At 40.8% G+C, this 16064-nt stretch overlaps 1 protein-coding gene across 2 annotated transcripts in view; it reads left to right on the top strand.

The window, feature by feature from the left end:
• Positions 1-16064, top strand: part of slc38a4 (solute carrier family 38 member 4) — a 56262-nt gene that overhangs the window by 32110 nt on the left and 8088 nt on the right. For both annotated transcript variants that reach the window (XM_028570945.1, XM_028570946.1), the window contains 11 exons: positions 31-127; positions 740-855; positions 2260-2333; positions 3128-3220; positions 3907-3988; positions 4081-4163; positions 5782-5840; positions 6957-7214; positions 8970-9049; positions 10313-10413; positions 11584-11708. In XM_028570945.1, the coding sequence (XP_028426746.1) occupies positions 31-127; positions 740-855; positions 2260-2333; positions 3128-3220; positions 3907-3988; positions 4081-4163; positions 5782-5840; positions 6957-7214; positions 8970-9049; positions 10313-10413; positions 11584-11708 (1168 nt within the window). The remainder of the gene's footprint in view (positions 1-30; positions 128-739; positions 856-2259; positions 2334-3127; positions 3221-3906; positions 3989-4080; positions 4164-5781; positions 5841-6956; positions 7215-8969; positions 9050-10312; positions 10414-11583; positions 11709-16064) is intronic.

The following is a 16064-nucleotide window of genomic DNA, read 5'->3' as shown; positions in this document are numbered from 1 at the left end:
ATTTATGCTTCTTTTTTTTTGCCCCTGCAGTCAGTTTATGGATGACAATGAGGACGGAGAAAGCCAGAAGTTCCTGTCAAATGGTTTGATGAAGAAGAAGAAATATGAGGAATACCATGAAGAATATGTAAGTAGTTTGCTTCCTGCAATTACAGTCTGTTTATTCAAAGTAAGCCTTGCCACATTAGTCACTGTGAGAGCAGCCATAAAGTTGTTAGAAGCTGGTATAACAGTATGTTAACAAACCAGAAATATGAGCTCTGCAACAAATGACATAACACTGCAACAAATGTATTTTTAAACATTACATTTTCCAGTACAAACCCAAAACTTTGGATTTTGTGTATTGGACTAAAAAGGCATTCTGGGAAATGTTTGTACTTACGTGTTGAAGTAGAAGTTGAGTGAGAATGGGTCAGTTCAATAAAACTTAACTGTATCCAACAGTGTAGGAGAATGTGAGGGTGTATACAGTATTTCCTTGAATCACAGCTTGTTGGTGATAAAATATTTACTATTGGCATTAAAGTCTTGTGTGGTTTGCTGCGTCACGTACCTGTGCATGCACATGCCAAATGTTTTGCTATCTTTCTTATTGCAACGACTACACTACCGATGAACTGTCAATTTCGTCAATTATCTGAGACCGATTTTTATTTCAAAGGCAGACTTTTCAGCAATGTTAATCTGTTTTCCTCATTACATATCCCTCTTCCTTCTTTCTTTTCTCTCTGAGCAGCATCCCGGCCACACCTCCTTCGGGATGTCTGTGTTCAACTTGAGCAACGCTATCATGGGCAGCGGCATCCTGGGCCTGTCCTACGCAATGGCAAACACCGGCATTGTGCTCTTTACGTAAGTACTACTGCGGCAGAGTAGCTTTTGATATTATTTCTCTAAAACCTTCCATTTTCGGTGTATCGACATTCCATCGCCTATTGCCTATGTATTCTGGGATAGGGGAGAAAAAACGCTCTGGCTTGTTTGTATTTCTTTAAACCAATCACGACTGTCCTCAGTGGCGTTAAGCTCCGATAGCGAGAAGGGAGGGAAGCTAGGCTTTATCCAACCAATGTGCATCCATTTAGCCATTAGCACTATATTTTAAATATATATGTTGTAATTGTGTACTCACATTTCGCTGTTATCAGTACAATGTCATTTTGTAAATCAAAGTCAAAGTTTTGATAACATTTGAAGATGTAAAGAAACAAGAAAGAAGAGTCTACAGCCATGCTAGCAGCTCTGTAAAGCTGTGCTAAGACACAGGTGCTTTGAGCTAAATGCTATTGTCACAAAGACAATGCTAACACGCTGACGTTTAGTGGGTACAGTATAGGCCTAAGGATAACCATTTTAGATTTTTAGTGTATTAGTGTGTTAGCATGCTAACGTTTGCTAATTAGCACCAAACACACAGCACAGCCGAGGCTAATGGTAATGTCAGTAGTTTTACAGATATTTGGTCATAAAACAAACTATTAGACAAATAAAAAAAATCTGACCTGATGATGGCACTAGATGAAGAGTCATGGCTTTATTACAATTCATCCTGAAGGGGGACATGAATGCGTTTGAATTTAATAAAGTAGTTGTCGAGGCATTTCACCGAAAAACCACCACTGCTGGTGGCGCTAGTGGAGAAGCACACATGGGATACATGGCTGTGTGTTGGCTGGCCAGTGGGACAGAATTAACTCTTGCAAAAAACATAAATGATAATCACATTACCATCTGGAATATAGAGCAGCTCTGCCTCCACAGACATGTTTGAACTCCCAGTGGCCGCAATTCCCCTGCCATATTTCTCCCAGCTCTGTCTGCCCCCATGCATTATCAGCATTCATGGGTGGCTTTAAACATCCGACACCCTGCTGTCACCGTACACCTCCTGGCCACTATCCATGCCCCTGCTGCGTGGCCACCTCATGACCTGGTGGTGCTTTAAGGAACAAGAGAGCACTCCTCTGAAGCTCAGTGTCAATGGAGTAGAGGAATATCACAATAGCTACTTAAATTATAGCAGAAAAGGGAATGATAATGAACTCCTGCTATCTTCTGCCACACATTTCGTCAGATGCCACCAGCACAAAAACCTTCTCCTTACTGTTGACTTTTCTCTTCTTCCTTTTTGTCTCTTTCCAGAGTCTCTAGATTGAAAAGATTCAAATTACCAAAGCTGACTTCATTCACGCAGGGGTTGTTTTCATGTCTCATTTTTGCACTGATCGCTGACTTTTGCTTTCCCTCTCTGTGCAGAATCCTCCTCGTCGCTGTGGCCAGCCTCTCCTTATATTCTGTACATCTTCTCCTTATGACAGCTAAAGAAGGAGGTTGGTGTTTTAAGTTCATTTACAAATGACGTTCGAGTTTGGGTCGGGTTTGACCTTCTTGACATGGTGCTTCGAGCAATTTTTAGTCCAAATACAGTGTAAAAATAACTAAAAATGATGGATCTGCTGTCTGTGTTGGGCTATTTTTGTTCAGCGCTGGGGTTTGCTACGTGACAGCCCCACATCGGCTATTTCAGACAGTAAATGTTCATGTAACGCAAACTCAGTGCTTCAGTGGTTCTGACAGAAAAAACAGAATGCCTGTCGGGTTCAGGTTGGGCTCAGTTATTACTCTCTCTTGCTCAGGTTCGGACGGAATAATGCAGCCCAAGTCACATTCTATTCCCAACCTGGGGTTGCAAGATAAATCTAAGGGGTTGCGTGCTGATCACCTGAGTAGTAAACAGATTCTGCTGCACAAATGTTGCATGTTTGTTTTTTACACTTTTTATCCAATCTTTGCTTCCTTTTTTTGTGTGAAATACTGTTAATCAATACTTCTACCTCTTCAGGCCTGTAATAGACATGCAACTAATAGACATGCAGCCTATGACTAGGGGTCACAAGTACATATTGCTTAGTATTAAGGGGTCAATAGCCCCAAAAAATAAAAGGTTGGAAACTTGTGCTCTAAAACACTATTGTTTTGTACTGATCCACCCCCTTGTGGTCATAAAAATAAGTTGTGCTTGAGATATACTTCAAATGAACCTGATGCTTTTTGTCTCTGTTCTTGTTGTGATGGCTGAAATACATTTTTCCCACGGCTAATGTGAACTTGTCTGTTCTGGCAGGATCCCTCATCTATGAGAAGCTGGGAGAGAGAGCATTTGGTTGGCCCGGGAAAATGGCAGCGTTCGGATCCATAATTATGCAGAATATTGGAGGTGTGGGTGTGTGTGTGTGTGTGTGTGTCTCAGCTTGATTTGAAAAAAGCAAGAGTTAACTGCAGGTCCCAAATCATGTTCATTTTTAGGTTTATACTTGTATTTTGGGTTTCTACTAGAAAATGTTTACATGTTTTAATGTTAAAAACCACTTAATTCTTTATTCTGTACCTGAGTTCACCCTCTGTCTGAAACGCTCAGTTTTAGCGTCTGTCTCTTTAAGCCCCCATTCCCGAAAAAGCAAAGTCTGCTCCGATTGGTCAGCGTTTCCGGGTTTTCCACATCTGTGCTCTCTGAGTCTCTGCATCGTCATTGGAGCCGGGGAATGACTGTAACAGCCCTGTAGCAGCACTTTCTACACATGTGTGTGTGTATATATATGTATATATGTATATATATATATACACACTGTATATAGTAACATTGTGACATCACAACTGTACGGAAGTCCTGGCAGCTCGTTTAACGGCACAATTTCTGAATACAGGCTGTGTGCATTTCTCTGTGGATTGACCGTTTTGATACTTTCACAGTATTTAAATAGCACCTCAACCTGCTTTATATTTACAAAAGACATGGATATCTCACTTTTTACAATATGGGACCTGTAATAAAATTGCTAAAACTATATGTGCATGTAATGTAGCTTCTCTGTCTGACTGAAGTTTCCCTGTCATGTCCTGCAGCCATGTCCAGCTACCTCTTTATCGTGAAGTATGAGCTACCTGAAGTGATAAGAGCCTTCTTGGGTTTAGATGAAATCTCTGGGTGAGTGTGTGTGTGTGCGTGCGTTAGAAGATAACTATTGTGTTTGTACAGTATTTACAGTAAAGGCTTTAACCCCTGTGATGTGTTTGCAGTGAATGGTACCTGAACGGGAACTACCTGGTGGTGTTTGTGTCCATTGGAATCATTCTGCCTTTATCGATCCTTAAAAATCTGGGTAGGAACTCACTTTACACCAGCCATTGTGACTAGAGAGGCGAAGTCCCTCCCCTTCCGGTGGATCACGCATGGGACCTAATTTCGTAAACTGGGAGAGACTAATTATCTTTTGATCCCGTTTGAATTGAGCCATGAATTACACATATGACGTTTGTCCATTGAAAAGATAATTTTGCAAGTGAAGAAAGTCTCCGTTTGTCGTAAAACTTTGAAGTACAAGACTGTGAAAAAATCCGTAATTACAAAGACTACTCACTTCAATGTTGCATGGGCGACGTCTCGCTAAAGCAGCGATACTTCAGTTTGGTACCGGGACGTAACGTTGCTTGAACGAGCAGCGGATTTTGCTCTTTTTTTCTCTTCCCGGGCTGATAAAACTTTGCTGGATAAAACACATGTAGTAAGATAACGTTACGTGTGCTGTGGAACCAAGCTAGGTTAGCTGGCTAGTTAGCAAGCAAGGCGATGTAAATTGTGCGAGACGAGATATTTACTTCACTGAGTGGTTTCACACAAAAATAAGCGGTAATACGACAAACTGAGACTTTCTTCAGTTGCAAACACTTTTTTTTTTTTCAATTGACCAACATCATGTCACAATTCAACGGGCTAAAAAAAAATAATACAATACAATTTTTTTTCTCTCAAAATCAGGTCCCATGGTGGTCCTCCGGAAGGGGAGGGACTTTGCCTCTCTTTTGTATATTGTTCAACTATTTTACCACATGCTCTGTAATTCAGTATTCAGATACTAATTCAGAAGCAGGATCTATGTCACTTCCTGCAATTGGGATCCTTTTTCTTTGCAAGTTCTTGCAGCTGTCTGTATGCAACTTGGCCAAACCAGAAGTAATGTAACACTAGTGGAGCCCTTAGTCAGCTCTGGCAATTAGGAGTTACTGTAAGGGAACCCTGCTATTAAGCGTGCAGTCAGCTCCAACACTCAGACGTAATTTATGAGTGCAGATCCGCTTCAGCTTGCTGAGCTACAGAAAGGCTACATACTGAGGCCGCTGCACAGATTATGTGATTAAACCAGTTAGACGTAAAGGAGCAAAGAGGATCAAAACCTCAATTTCATTGAATAAATGACAACAGCATTTCTGTTTTTGGTGTTTCAGGCATTAGATTTGTATTCATGGGTATTATGTTTGATCTCTGTTCCATCCACACCTTATTAAAGGTTTGATTCCCACTGCAGGTCAAATCTAAACTGCCGCTCATATCAAATGTATGTTTTGTTGATGTAACAATGCATCGTGAATCGGTTGAAAGTGATGTAATGTGTAAAGATTATAACCATTTGACATAAAAATGTAATTGCGATGCAATTTTTAAAATGCCTAGGGCAGATCTACTTTTGGTTTCACTTGTTTGGCTTCAGACGTCACTATGTGTTCTTAGTTACTTGAAGATATTTTTTTTATAATTAATTTAGTTATTTTGATGTGGGATTTGTTTAAAAAGTAATCAAATTATTATTTTGTTTTTTTAAGATGAAATATTATTTCAATTGCATTTTTGATAAGAGGACACATCTGTTGTTTTGCACAGTTTATATAAATAAAGGAATATTGTGTTCGTTGTCACAATCACTGATGTACTCTCCTCTTCAGGCTACCTGGGCTACACCAGCGGCTTTTCCCTTTCCTGCATGGTCTTCTTCCTGGGTGTGGTAAGTTTAGCTCTCTAAAAACTTCATGAGCAAAATGTTGGATTCAGACACAGTTAGTAGATTTGGGAGAGGGTTGGTCATGTTTACATTCACACCGCCCGTGTTTCGCACAAATTGCTTGGTGGGAATTACATACAAAGTCATTGCAAAGACGCGAATAGACGGAAATTCGCGGCGGGCGAAGTGAAAGACAAGAACATGCTAACTTTGCGTCATTCTTTTATCAACGTGTGTTGAAAATATTTCAGTAGTAATGTGGCGCAAAGCGGCTTTGCACGGCCAGTGTGAACACAACATTAGACCATAGGAATAACATGCATGCATTTTTAAAATAGGCGTAGTTCCCCTTTAAGAATGTATCCAATGACTGTGTGTATGTGAAAGAGGTTGCTGTCAATGTTGTGTTTACAGCTTGTTTCTACTGCCCTCAAGCTCATGCAGTTTCAACAACATAGCAGAACCAGATTGTTAACTAGCTGCTGCTTGTCCCTGTCCTCCCTACTGATGTAGAAAATGTGGAACTAGTACCAGTCCATTGGAAAACAGTCTGTATAGACGATGTTTCATTTCTGGGATTGCTCTGTTGCCGCCGAAAATTCCGCCGGATGTCCGTCATTTCGGCCGGATGTCCGTTGCCTTCCGCTTTCTTTGTGTTGCCGTTCTAAACTCTGGTGGATTTCTGAGGACTCTGGTTAACTGCTCCTCAGATCTCTGCAGGGTAAATCCAGACAGCTAGCTAGACTATATATCCAATCTGAGTTTTCTGTTGCACCACTAAAATAACTTTTAAGCGTACACATGTTCCACCAAAACAAGTTCCTCCCCGAGGCTATTTTGCAGAGGCACCGTGGCTCCTTCCGGCGCTTAGCTCTGCCCAAGACAATTGTGATTGGTTTAAAGAAATGCCAATAAACCAAAGCACGTTTTTCTCCCATCCTGGAATTATATATGGACTAGCCAGACCTTCTTCCAGAGCGATGTGGAAAATGGAAAATAAATGCCACAATGCCAACTCTTGTTGCAAGCAGAGAGTTTTTGTCGTGAATTTCCTTTTATTTGTTGTTCTTTCGTTTCATTCGGACAAACGGAGCGTGACTCCATATTTTTCTTTTCCAGGTGATCTACAAGAAGACCCAGCTGTCCTGCCCTCTTCCTTTCTTTTACCACCACTCGGCCAACCTCAGCATGAACGGCACAGACGTACAGGGGTTATACCCGCTAAACAACTCGGCGCACATAGATTTCTCCCGGGCCGACGTTTCCCCGGCGGTGCTCGGCACCCACGACGGCCACCACTCCACCGGCGTCCACGTCGAGCCTCACCCCGACGACGAGGAGATGTGCACGCCCAAATACTTTGTCTTCAACTCACAGGTACGATGGGGTTGGTGCTAGCCTATAGGATAAGATAAGAACAACTTTTTTGTCGGTCGTGGGTGACAGAAATTTGTCTTTGACAGGGGCAGGCTCAAACGACATAAAATACATATATAAGAAACATAAAAGATACAAATAGAAACAGTGTTGGGAAGGTTACTTTGGAAATGTAATAGTTTACCGACTACAGGTTTACCCTATTTCAAATGTAATAGTAGTGTAACTATTTAAATGACTTTATCAGACTAATGTAACTTATTACATTTAATTACATTTTGATTACTTTTCTAAATTTCTAATGAATGTTTTCAACTGTTAACCATTTCCAAAAGTTTAAACCTGGTAGTGCTAACGCTAACAGACGGGTGGCGCTGCAAATTCAAACTGGAGAACCAATCGAAAGCATCAGAATGCATCAAACTTTGCCAAAAGAAGACATTGTGCACATGGTAAACACAAAAGCAACAAAATGAATATTATTCAACATATAGCCTAGCTTTTTACAGAAAATATTCAGACGCCACCCCCAATGTAATCATGAACATCTTCATAGGTAACTGCCCCCGGGCCTTCTTATACACAGTGTTGGCGTGCTGCGAGACGGTATTTGAAAGCTTAAAAGCTTAAGTTAGGTTGTAATGCTGTCACGGATACCTTTGTTTGGCTTTCAACTCTCGCTGACGCCAAACATTCGTCCAACTTGTTCAAGTTCATTGTTATATCATGTGTATCCATAAACAAGTCTCATTTGCGAAGATTTAAAGGGTGGGGCTTTTGAAATGCAGCCCCAGTGGGTTCGATCAAGGTGTGTCATTTTCTCACAGGCACAATGGATAGACAAAAGATGGGCAGGATAAAGTAGGGGTGTGCAATTAATCAAAATTTTTTATCGCAATCACGATTTTGGCTCCTAGAGATCACAATCTCGTGTGATCGATGAAAAACACACGTTACGTTTTGCAAGTAAACTCTTATTTTGTCTTGTGTTCTGAATGAAAAAAAAAAAATGTCTTCAAACGGGAAAAGTATTCAGGTTAATTGCCGTTTCAAGGGGTTTTCACTGTTGATTTTCTTTAACTGTTTCACTGTTGTTGTTGCACCATCTTCCCAAAAGACGTGAGCAATGAGGAATCGTGTTAAATAATCGCAATTTCAATAGTGACCAAAAATCGAGCAGGCCTAGGTTAAAGTATACCATTTCTAAGGTAAATTATTAAATAAAGAAAACATAGATCAATCCACATTAATGCTCTACGTTTGTAAAAAAAAAAACTATGTCAGAAGGTTGGGCTTGCACACAGGAATGCATCTTACAACCTACAAATCAAACAGAAGCTGATTGGCAAGTATTCGCCTGGACTTGTTAGGTAAAGGTGTGGTTTTTAAGGTGTGTGTGTGTGTGTGTGTGTGTGTGTGTGTTTGTGTGTGTGTGTGTGTGTGCGCGTGTGTTTATTTAGCCAGTTTTTGCTTGGCCCTGATCATAAATCAGGATAAGAATATGACACATGGCATTAGTTCCCATATTCATTCAAGTCATTTCACCTTCTTTCACGAGATGACTACGTGTTTCCTTTGTGCTATAATGGGCGTTTAAATCAGTTGCAGTTCGAGGAATGAAGGCACAGGGTCGGGGGGGGCGGAGTAAATACAGTTAGTTTAGCATGTTTTTGGTAAACATGCTAAACTTGTTTTTGGACTGCCTGAAGCTGAATTTCTGTGTCTTAAATCTTTCTGTGCATCGTTTGTCCCCAGACGGCGTACACTGTGCCCATCCTGGCCTTCGCCTTTGTCTGCCATCCCGAAGTGTTGCCTATCTACAGTGAGCTGAAAGAGTAAGTGTGCTTCTTCCCTCTACATCAAGCTGTGGAACACCATCACCATCTCCTAAAATAAACTTTAATGGGGGCTGTACCATAGATTGTATATTAAAGGATGGGCGATATGGCCTAAAATCCATATTGCGATATACATTGCAGCCTCTTGTCATAACGATATATATCACGATATATAAATTATAATAGAACCATTTCAGACCAGGTTACATAGACCCTAAGGAAAGCCCAACTGCTAAATGTATTTATTTATTTTTTTAAAGAGAAAGAAACGTAGTATGTAGTTTTGAGAACATTTATTGTGCAAAACTGTAATTAACATTAATTAATAACATGATGTTGCAGATAAATAAAATTCAAGTGCACTAGTTGCAGAGACTTTAACAAAGAAAAAGCTTCAAGTATTGAGTTTCTTTCCTTTTGTGCAAACACAGATACTTCAAATGAAAATGTAATAAAGTGCAAAATGAAAGCACAATAATTCTTTTGAATAAGGAAGATACTTCCAGTATAAGGCACATATACTCAACTAAAGAAAATGTTTGAAGTATAAAAGTTTCTTTACAGTAGTGCCATGCCATTCACAGTAAAAAGTGCCAAACAGTGACAGAGCACATTATACGTTCTACAGTTCTATAGTTCGGTCAGGCTGATGAAAGGCTCCATGGTACGGCTTAAATCCGGACACAGTCCAAAAAATGGATGTTGCACCGGTCTGTTTCACCACCTCCTCCGTTTCGCTTTCAGCCATGTTTACTCAAGATGACGATGATGACGAAGATGATGCGAAATATGCAAATAACAAATAAAACACACAAACATCAGCGTAAATAAACACTACCTAAAATGACTTGAAACTACCTTTTAGGGCAAAATTATTTGCAAGTACTTCGATTTTTTATTTATTTTTTTGTCTGGCCGATGTCCCATCAGCCTAAATGGAGGGGGGCGGGATTTACGGCACGGCCCACGCGGGGGTGACGCTGTGGGCTGTGACAAAGCGTCAGTATTTGATGAGTGGGGAACGGTCTGCGAGGGCAGCGTGGGCCTTTTCTTTTCTCAACTACAGCACCTTTTAAGGGTCAGTTCACCCAAATGAAACCCGTTTTCTCGCTATCGAGCCATATGATAGTCTTATTTGGATGAAGAGAAGTATATCAACCTGCATATATTTATCTATATCTTTACTGCAAGTCTCGAGTGCGGCTTCAAACCTTCTGAAAAGTGACGTGACCTCTCTAAATGTGTGTCTTGTTTCTACAGTCGCAGCCGGAAAAAGATGCAGAACGTCTCCAACCTGTCCATCCTGACTATGCTCATCATGTACATGCTGTCAGCCCTGTTTGGCTACCTCACCTTCTATGGTAAGAACATCCATACACAAGAGCGGTAATAATGAACTCTAATCATAGACAAAAAAATGGCCTCAAACAAATAGTTAAGTGATATCAGTCCCTTATTCAAGACAAAGCCAATAAGAGAACAAATTCTGCTTACTTTAGTTGGAAAGGGAACAGTAATTTGCTTTGAAATCCCAGAAAAAAACACTAATCAACGCCATTTAATTGACTAATAATCTAAGTAGGCATACTAATTTAGTTTAGTTTAGTATTCTGGCCGATAGCCAACCCTCGTTAACCGATCAATAGCCTATATCCACGTCGTTCCACTTTTGGGATTGCTCCGTTGCCACCGGAAATTCCGCCGGATGTCAAGAGGCCAAGACGATTGGGATTGGTTTAAAGAAATGCCAATAAACCAGAGCACGTTTTTCTCCCATCCCAGAATGCTGTGTGGACTAGCCAGACCCTCCTCCGCAGCGCTGTGGAAGAAGGTCTGGCAATGCGAGACTAACCGATCATTAACTGTTAACCGATAGAGTCCCAGTTGACCCGTCCGGGAGGGCTCGGACATACTTTCCGCGTTCTGTGGAAAGCTGTGGACTTGCAGCGGTCACGATAGCCACGATGTTCAGTGCATCGTGGCTGATTTTTACTGCTTAACTGAAAGTATTAAAGTCAAAATTCTTATTTAATTAATTAAATTAATTAATTTAAGTTAATGGTGAAACGGTTAATCATTAACATCCCTAAATCTGAACCATCTAAAAGCGAGGATCTTGCAGATGTCCCCTACAAATCCTGGAAATTTGATTTTGACACTAGTAATTAGTACATTTTGCTAGCGCTATATCGTAATATTAAGATATCGTAATATGGCATAAGTGTTGTCATTTTCTGAACTTACCAGACTGTTGTAACTGTTCTATTATTTGCCTTTACCCACTTAGTCATTATATCCACATAACTGACGATTATTTATCTAAAATCTCATTGTGTAAATATTTTGTGAAAGCACCAATAGTCAACAATACAATATCGCTGCAGTATCAACATTGAGGTATTTGGTCAAAAATATTGTGATATTTGATTTTCTCCATATCGCCCAGCCCCTACATTTTGCCTCAGCGTTTGTCACCTTTCGTTAACAAATTGTTCCATTTTTTTCCCCCTTTTGTTTTTCCTCCAACACAGACAACGTAGAGGACGAGTTGCTCCACACCTTCACCAAAGTGTATAAGTTTGACACGTTGCTGCTGCTGGTGCGTTTGGCTGTTCTCACTGCCGTCACTCTGACTGTCCCAATTGTGCTGTTCCCTGTGAGTACATCACACACAAACACCTTTTGTTGTCTCTTAAAAAAGCCTAATATGTTTGTTTGGCCAGTCTTCTCTGAGGAAAAACAGGCGGCACACAGTGGTGGAATGTAACTAAGTACATGTAATCAAGTACTTCACTTAAGTCTTTTCTTTTCGTGCCATTTTCTACTTCTACTCTGCTAAAATTCACTGAGAAGTATTGTACTTTTTACTCCACTACATTCATCTGACAGCTTTAGGTACTTTACAGATTAAGATTTTTGCACACAAAACACATGTAGTTTATAAAATACAATGTGTTATTATAAATTAAACTCCCCAACAACATAGACCTGCAAGTCCAACGCTTAAAACCAGAACTGTTTTGATGGTGTCCAGTTTCTAAATTGTTTGAGTACTTTTACTGTTAATACTTTAAGTACATTTTCCTGGTGATACTCTCAATTCGGGACTTTTACTTGCAACAGAGTGTGAGATTTTTTACAGTGTAGTATTAGTACTTTGACTTACGTAAATGATCTGAATATTTCTTTCACCACTGGCGGCACACATATCCATGGTTGGGTTTGGAAAGCAGATAATATTTACTCATTGTAAAATATGTTATGGGCTCATTTCTAGGGCTTTTACACTGATGTTCATTACAGCATTGCCCTCCTATTCGCCTTTCATTGAGCCTGTTTACGCACTGATATAATTTGATTCGCGTCAAGAGTGCATGCAAACCTACACCACCCTTGTAATTAGACATATCTGGGCGCTGCGTTCCGCCCGACGCCGACCAGCGACTTGTAAAAGCATTCATTCAGTGGAACGTCACTGCCACTGTGAGTCATTCTGCTCACAGACAGCGTTTTGTGTCTGCTGCCCAGTCAGTCTTTAGTTGTCTTTTTCTCCAAGCAGCTTGTTTTTTTCCCCTGGAAGCTAGGTAAGAAAGAAGAACATGCTGTTCGGTTTGGCACTCCGCTTGTGTCGTCATCTCAAGTCCCAGAGCACGCAGGCTGAGGTCATAAATGGCCACACTTCTTAATTACGTCGAAACACACACACACACACACACACACACACACACACACGCCTACATACACTTTTAAGATCCTAACTGTAAAGCCTCTCTTACTTTGTGTTTCTGTTTCCCCATTCTCCCACAAGCTGGGGTCACAGGTTAACCGTGTGCATGTGATGTCCAGCTACCAAACTTATCGTCTCCGTCACATTCGTTCACACACACTCCTCTTACTTCCCGCCCCATATATGTTCATGGGCTAATTTTAGCGTGGCCCCTGTCTGACATGGGGGGAACAAAAACGGCTGCTGGCCAGAGGAAGTTTTATGACCCGTTTTAACTTCCAATGCGTTCACACACACACACACACACACACACTTGGTTTTATGTACAGTAAATCCAAGCAGCTGCTAATTTGTGAATAATTTCTGAAGTGGCTGCAGGGACCGAAAGCAGCCACCAGAGGGCGGCAGATTTGTGGATATTCAGTCACAGGAAAGCAGACAGAATGATGCAGCAATGACTGCACGTTAAGGCTTGACACAGCGCACACTCTCACACACACACACACACACACACACACACACACACACTTACATAGTTACAGAATATAAACATGTTCCTATATCCACTGTCACATTTTAGCCGTTAAGCTGATGCTTGTGTTATTACACTGGATGTGGATGGTCCCGTTCTCCCTCTGACTCTAACACACACACACACACACACACACACACACACACACACACACACACACCCCCTCCCCCCCGGCAGACACTGTGAGATAGGATCCCCCTCTCTCTGCAGTGGAAGTTTACAGGCAGTGGACAGTGGAAAAACCCTCACCCTGACTGCTACCTTCAGAGAGATAGGGAGGCGGAGCCAGTGAGTCAGGGTGGGGGTTTGGCTGGCAGGGGAGGGGAGGGGAGGGGAGGGGAGGGAGACAGAAACACAAACCATCGCCAGAGCACAATCCTCTAAATGCGCTGTGATAGAATTGTTGGAAATCTGCATCAAAGATAGTGAGGAACATTCTATGGATTATCTGATTGTGGCTGTAGAAGAATACCTTAAGCCCATCTCTATTAAATTTAGGAATTTGCCCAAGATGTACATAATGGAAAGGAAGTCAGATTCCACTGAGATGTGACTCTTTAATTTAGTTAGATTTGGCTTCATTGTTGCTGCAGTGCCATCTATAAGTGGAAATCTATCAATTTTGTACAGGATTGCCCAGTTTACATGTGTGTTCAAGAGTTATGACCCTACCTCTAAGAATTTATAAGCAATATGGTATGAAATATTTCAAAAAATGTGGGGTCACATTCAGATATACCTTAAACCAAATTGCAAAACGGAATACTAATATCTGTCAAGGAAAGCAATTGGGATTTTTCTTTCAGATGATACTTTCTCAGAAAATCAAAATGAGCTCATAGTTAGCCTGGTTAACTGCAAACATGCAGTCATATGCACGTTTTCCTTCTTTGGCACAACTTATTCATATGTGAGAACGTGGAAGGACTCTAACTCTCTCAATTTGAGTGGTACTCACAATGATTGTAAATGTAATTGAAATATAGAAGAGAAATGCCGAGGGAGTGAGAGGTAGGAGGACTAAGATAACAGAGGAGATACAACAAGTACGGAGAAACACAAGACTGAAATGGGATGCCTCGAAGCAGCTGTGGTGAATTGTAGCTTAGTGAAAAGAAAAATACATAAACGTAGCAAGGGTTTGGAGTTCCTATCCCACTGTTACAGTAGAAACCTGTGTGCTCGTGGGCCTCAAATCGGCTATGACGCTTTTAAAAAAAAGATCAATCATATTAATTGTGTTAAAAAAATGGTTTTTGCTTGTCTTTACCTGCATGGAATTCCTATCAAAAGATGTGAGTCATAGGCTGCTTTACATTAGTCAGTGTTGGTTTTAAGCTCTAGTTGCTGGGAGACAGCAATGTGAACAAAATGGCCGACCTGGGGAACAAAGTTGATTTGTGCGTGAATTTCTGATTAGGAATGTGCATTTGTGCGAAGTTGGGAATGTTTAATTAACTGACCGTCACTATTCTTGTAGTGAATGAATCGCTGTTGCTGTATCGTGGTCAAAAGATTGGCGAACTTGGATGCATGCAAGGCATCAGATCAAAAGAACTACTCGGTCGCGTCGCCGCTCTGCCAAGTTTCCGTTTGACATTTGAGAATCTCGCCTTGAATCCTCCTGACCTTCATTTTGCATGGAAACTGCTACCGGCCTTCAGCGAGAGATTAACATTAGCTTTGTCTGCCACTGTCCTTGGCTCCAGTGGGGGAAGTTCTGTATGAGATTGGAGAGAATGTGTGTGTGTGTGTGGGAGTGTGCGTTTGGAGATATGTGTTGGGGCATGAAAGTGTATAGTGTGAGTGTATGGGTGTGCAGTCACGTGAAGGATAGATGCTAACAGAGGCCAGCTCACACAGGGCTTTGCCAGGATCCAGTACATAATGAAAGGGCTTTATGTGGAGTCAAACATGCTTCAGTTCTCAGGCTCCAGCTGGAGAGTAAAGCCATGGGAGACGGCTGATTTACAGCACCACCGTCACCTGTGTGTCTTACCACCACGTAGTAAAATATCAGTCTTAATCCACAATGTCAAGCTAACGCTTGAGTAGCGCTAGCTTGAGTACTTGTCTCCAAAGCCTTGTATGCTAGCAGTTGGTGTATTTGTTTTTTAGTCTTGAATATTTGCAGTTAGCTTAATGATTTTATTTTTCTTAAATAAACAGAGAAAAGTGGAACTATCTTACTACTATCTGGTTTTCTTTCACATAACAGTAACCTCATAGTTATATCAACATTTCAAACGATTGAAGTTTAGCTAGCGAATTAGCTAGTGAGAATTAGCTTGCGTGCTATAGGCAGCATTATTCAACCCAACGTACACTGCTGTTGTCATATCTCTTAATTAGCATAAACATCTGCAGTTATCTTAAACTTGTGACTGACATTTGGAGTGTGAAAAGTTGTTTCTGTGTGCAAAACACATGCACATCTTTCTTTGCCAAAAACTGTAAATGTTATTTGTCTTCATTTTTATATGTCAGTCCCTCTTTCTAGTAAAGCACCCTTTTATAAAGGGTTTGTAGATTTTAATTCTGCTCTATAAAACATTTACTAATGCTTTACAGATCAGTTATAATCATTAGCTATTAATAATGGCACCATGATAGCAAGAAATGTCTACCAGTTTTATAGCCATTGTTAAGAAAACATTTTAGGGTTGCCAGCTTGTGAAAAATACGTGAAAAAAGTACGTTTTTTTCTGTTTTTTCTCCTCCTCATCAGCGTCTGCAGTTATGAATGTTAATAA

The sequence above is a fragment of the Perca flavescens genome, chromosome 23 (genome assembly GCF_004354835.1).
Source record: "Perca flavescens isolate YP-PL-M2 chromosome 23, PFLA_1.0, whole genome shotgun sequence".
Taxonomy (NCBI): Eukaryota; Metazoa; Chordata; class Actinopteri; order Perciformes; family Percidae; genus Perca; species Perca flavescens.
Note: the sequence above shows the minus strand (reverse complement) of the source record. Positions and strands in the feature narration are given on the sequence as shown.